This window comes from Aulonocara stuartgranti, assembly GCF_965226115.1.
Source record: "Aulonocara stuartgranti genome assembly, chromosome: 16".
Classification (NCBI taxonomy): domain Eukaryota; kingdom Metazoa; phylum Chordata; class Actinopteri; order Cichliformes; family Cichlidae; genus Aulonocara; species Aulonocara stuartgranti.
Genome location: NC_138952.1, coordinates 30,105,447 through 30,110,964, shown reverse-complemented (window position 1 = coordinate 30,110,964; position 5,518 = coordinate 30,105,447). Strand labels below are relative to the sequence as shown.

The following is a 5,518-nucleotide window of genomic DNA, read 5'->3' as shown; positions in this document are numbered from 1 at the left end:
GCCTTTTTTCATACACTCGAACTTTTTGCGTATATAGTAAGCCTATACTAGTTCAATGATTTAAAAACAATGCATGGGCAAATTCAATGAATTGCACAGTGATATAAACATCAGATCAGATGTTTATAGGTCAGATTTCCTGAAGTTGTTTACATGTTAGTGGAGAACCTAATGAGTCCCATAGAGGATGGAAGATTTCTAATAAAACAAAGCCATATAGTCAGTCACTTACCTTCTTAGTGTAGTGCTGAAAATATATTATTCCAATACAGTAACAGTTGCATTTTCATTTGTTATTCTTGAATACCATTTATGTAATATAGTTCCATACTCAGTAACGTTTTTGTTTTTGTCAATGGATGTTGAATTAAATCTAACATTGGTAACTTTTGGTGGGTTTGCAGAATTGCACAAATACAGGTATCTTTATTTTGTAGTTATATCCACGTTATATATTCTGATTCTCTGCTTTAATTCCACTATAGTTTTCCTTATTTGGACTCACAAAAACCTTCATGAGCCAATGTATATTTTTATTGCAGCTTTGTTAATCAACTCTGTTCTTTACAGCATGATTATCTATCCAAAGCTCTTATCTGATGTTTTGTCTGAAAAACAGACTATATCATATCCACTCTGTCTTTTCCAAGGATTTTTATATTACACCTCAGGTGGGTCAGAGTTTTTACTGTTGGCAGCAATGGCATATGACAGGTATGTGTCTATATGTAAACCCCTGCAATATCCAGTTATTATGAATAGAATAACTATTTATGTATGTCTGATTTTAGCTTGGCTTATACCTGCTTTTGAAACCTCAGTGCTGGGTGTGTTGTATTCGAATGTCAAACTCTGTAGCTTTACCCTGACAGGAATTTTTTGTAACAATTCACTTTACAAGCTTCAGTGTGTGCCCTCGGTCGCAATATCTATATATGGTATGGTCACGTTGATAAACATTGCCCTTCTACCTTTGCTTTTCATACTTTTTACATACATCAGGATTATTAGAATATCATATCATTGTTGTAGAGAAGTGAGGAAAAAGGCTGTAAAGACATGTTTACCCCACCTGCTGGTGTTAATCAACTTTTCCTGTTTTATTTTCCTTGATATAATTATAGTTCGACTGGATTCTGATCTATCAAAAACTATTCGTTTGACATTGACGTTTCAGTCAATTTTATTCCATCCTCTTTTAAATCCAATCATATATGGACTCAAAATGAATGAAATTTTCAAACATATCAAAATATTGTTGTCAAGTTTAATAACACTGGTATTACTGCCCTATTATCAAATGTATGGCATATAATTTTAAATTGTAATGCAAACTAGATAATGGAGTACCTTTTCTCTGATTTTACATACTAGACAGAGGAAAAGAGATCAAATTTATAGAAATGTCATGACATTTATGTAAATGTTCATTTCTGTTCTTCTATTAATGACAACAAAATGGTCATAAAAAACAAGACGAACAATTTCTTAAACTGTTTCTGGTAATGTTTAAATTCTAAACATCTCATATGCCTGCATTTCACATTTTCCCTTCTTTATTGTCATAGATTAGTATTTACTATTGTATATTCACATAAAAATAATTTAGTAGAATGAATCAATTAGTAGAAGTCTCTCTTTGATGCTGACAAGCATATGAATATTCATCACAGTGTCTTCTGTTTTAATAATAATAATAATGGATTGGATTTATATAGCGCTTTTCAAGGCACCCAAAGCGTATTACAATTCCACTATTCATTCACTCTCACATTCACACACTGGTGGAGGCAGCTACAGTTGTAGCCACAGCTGCCCTGGGGCAGACTGACAGAAGCGAGGCTGCCATATCGCGCCACCGGCCCCTCTGGCCAACACCAGTAGGGTAAAGTGTCTTGCCCAAGGACACAACGACCAGGACAGAGAGCCCAGGGATCGAACCGGCAACCTATCCTTACAGTTGCGCTTCCCAACCCCCTGAGCCACGGTCGCCCTTAAATATTTTTTACTGTTTTCTCAGTTATATATATTTAAGGGCGACCATATATATATTATATACACTCAACAAAAATATAAACGCAACACCTTTGTTACTGCTCCCATTCCCCATGGGATGGACGTAGAGACCTAAAATTCATTCCAGATACACAATATAACCATCCCTCCCAAACAGTTGTCACAAATCAGTCCAAATGTGTGGTAGTGGGCACATCTGCTATATTGAGATAATCCATCCCACCTCACAGGTGTGCCACATCAGGATGCTGATCTGACATCATGAGTAGTGCACAGGTGTACCTCAGACTGCCCACAACAAAAGGCCACCCTGGAATGTGCAGTTTTGTCTCACAGCAAAATGCCACAGATGCCACAAGCAATGAGGGAGCGTGCAATTGGCATGCTGACAGCAGGAATGTCAACCAGATCTGTCGCCCGTGCATTGAATGTTCATTTCTCAACCATAAGCCGTCTCCACAGGCGTTTCAGAGAATATGGCAGCACATCCAACCGGCCTCACAACCGCAGACCTCGTGTAACCACACCAGCCATATAACTGTTTTCTCAGTTATATATATTTATGCAGCTAAATAAGGTAATTAAAATTAGCATGACCAATTGTAAAATCACCTCCATCAACTACATGAAGTTTACAATACTTAAAAAAAATAGGTTTTTTTAAATGAAAATTCTTTTGAACTTTCCATAACTCATTATTTATAAATGTAATATAGTTAAAAACCTTAACAAAGCATAAATGGACTAGTACTTTTATAGCACCCTTCTATGCAGTCAAAGCACTTTCCACAAGAAGTCTTATTCACAAAATAACATATTGTGAATATATAACATATTCATACAGCACTTTTACCATGACGAAGTGCTTTTTAAAAAATTTCTTATGGTTAAAATCTATTGTCAACAAGCATGTTACTGCTAGGAATTTTTTACCCATACCTTAAAAAAATTTCACTTGATGACTGCAAATCTGCAAAACCATTTTCATCTGAGCATGTCCTGTTTTTTGATTGTGATGTTCAAATTATTGGACAAGTATGACTGGACAGAAATTGTCATGCATTTTCAGCAATTAAGAAATTAAGTTTGTGACGTGACCCTTCGCCAGCATAGTTTCTAGCTCTGCTCACATAGTCACAGTTTTTCACGCATCCTGTCATACAAGTTAGTTATTTTGAGGCCTATCCTACTATGGACACTTCATTAACCAGAGACTCATGGAAAAAGGAGATTGTTCATTCTCCCTTAAAGAAGTTTAAAGAATCCTCCGTTACTAAGGATGACCTCAACAAGGTTATTGCTAATGGCTTAAAGCTAGCACTTCAATAACAACAAAAGTCCCTCAATGCAATAGTTGCCTCGGCAGTCAGAGAAGCTATGGACTCTGTCTCAGTCCCTGCTTTACACGACTTATGCACAGAGCTTCAAAAGACCAATGAAGTGGTAAATGATGTTAGCGGCAAACTCGAGAGAGTGGCTACAGTGGCTAAGTGTACTCAAGACCGAGTGGATTCAGTGCAAGCAGCTGCACGAGAGGACAGACGATTGACTATCAATCTAAAGAAACAACTTGACCAACTCGCTACAAAGCTCACAGATCTGGAGCACAGGGGTCGCAGGAATAACGTCGGACTTGTTGGCTTACCAGAAATGACAGAGGGCTGTTGGCTACATCAAGGCTAATCTCCCTAAAGCTGGGCATACACTGTGCGATTTTTGGCTCATTTTGAGACGATTTTTCAGTCGTGCAACCATTTTGGTGATCGGCCCGAGTTTCGCCTTCATCATGTGTTGTGCATCGTATAGTATACGTGGGGTAACGAGAAGCGATTAACACCTCACGACCAGCTCCCGATCATCAGTCGTTTGGTCGTAAGAAAATCAAACCTGTTTGAAATCCTGTTGGCCGTTGTGAGGGTGTCAACGCAGCCTCTCACACTGCGCACGTGCAAACACAGTAATGAAAGTGAAAAGATGGGGCAGCACAGCAGTGCAGCGTGTGAGCTGGACACAAGTGATGGAGGCACAACTTGTAGAACTTTGGCAAGCTCATCCGAGCCTTTTCAGTGTGGCCTCACAATATCATCATGACCACAACAACTGTGAATATAGTTGGATGGACATTGCTACTCAATCACAGCTGCCTGATCAACGTTTTTCATTAGCAATTTAGCAAAGTTGATGGTGGTGGTGTGCGTGTCTATTGAGTGAAAGACAGAGAGGGAGGGACAGCACAAGAGCCAAAACAGTTCAGGGGGCCGGCCGTGCGGACAGCAACGTCGGCGACGGGCAAACAGTTCTTGGGGCCGACCGTGCACACGGCAATGGGGGCGGCGCAGACAAAACAAATCAGGAAGCCGGCCACGCGGAAGGCAGTGGTGGAAACAGAGCAGGTCCGGAGGTCAGCTGCGATGCCAGCGGCGGCAACGAACTGTCTCAGGAGGCTGGCCACGATACCAGTGACGGCAACAAACTGTCTCAGGAGGCTGGCCTCGACGGCCATGACGCTCAGCTAGAGACCAGGAAAGCGGCCGGCAGAGGTGAAGCGGAACAGGACGAGCTGGAACTGATGACGGTGTGGCATCCGCAGGACCAGACGAGGCAGGACCAGACGCTGAAGCTGGATCAGGCAAAGGCGAGGCTGTAGCTGGACCAGGCAAAGGTGAGGCTGAAGCTGGACCAGGCGAAGGCGAGGCTGAAGCTGGACCAGGAAAGGCGAGGCTGGATGAAGACACAGAGGCTGGACCTGACGGCAGCGGGACGACGGCTGCGGAACCTGACGGCAGCGGGATGGCTGCGGAATCTGACGATGGTGATGCTGCAGACGGTGATGCTGCACTTGACGGTAATGTTGCAGTTGACGGTGATGCTGCAGTTGACGGTGATGCTGCAGGCGGAGATGTGGATGCTGCCGGTGACGGTGTAGAAGTCGCAGGGGATGATTCAGCAGGTGACGGCTGAACAAACTTCCCCGGACCCTCCAGCTGACGCAAGGATGTGCTTGCTGGGTCCTCCAGGACCCCCAGCAGACAAGGCATGAGGCTGGACGGGCTTCTCGGGTCCTCCAGCAGACGTGGCATGAGGCTAGACAGACTCCTCGGGCCCTCCAGCAGACGACACTTGAGGCTGGACGGGCTCCTCTGGCCCCCCAGCAGACAAGGCATGAAGCTGGACGGGCTTCTCGGGCCCTCCAGCAGACGACACTTGAGGCTGGAAGGGCTTCTCAGGCCCTCCAGTGGAGACAGACACTGACTGCTGACTGAACTGAGGGCAGCTGGGCTGCATACTGAACTGAGGGCAGCTGGGCTGCTGACTGAACTAATAACTGTACTGCTAACTGTGTTACAGACCCCACATTGAATTGTGGTGAAGGTGTGGATGGGGGGATATGGTCAGGAAAAACTGTTTCAGGGAAGTTTATTGCTTTACCGTAAGGAACCGATGCAGACGAAAAGGCTCCCCTAACATAGTCATTCCCTAAACTCGTAGTGCTAAACTCAGT

The 5,518-nt window shown here is 43.2% G+C and overlaps 1 protein-coding gene across 1 annotated transcript; it reads left to right on the top strand.

Annotated features, from left to right (window-relative positions):
* Window positions 1–355: 355 nt before the first annotated feature.
* On the top strand, window positions 356–4,663 carry LOC309691211 (olfactory receptor 6N2-like; the record flags this gene model as incomplete). Its single annotated transcript, XM_082508804.1, has 2 exons — window positions 356–1,279; window positions 4,370–4,663. The coding sequence occupies 2 exons, from the start codon at window positions 356–358 to the stop codon at window positions 4,661–4,663; spliced, it is 1,218 nt and encodes a 405-aa protein (XP_082364930.1).
* Window positions 4,664–5,518: the final 855 nt, after the last annotated feature.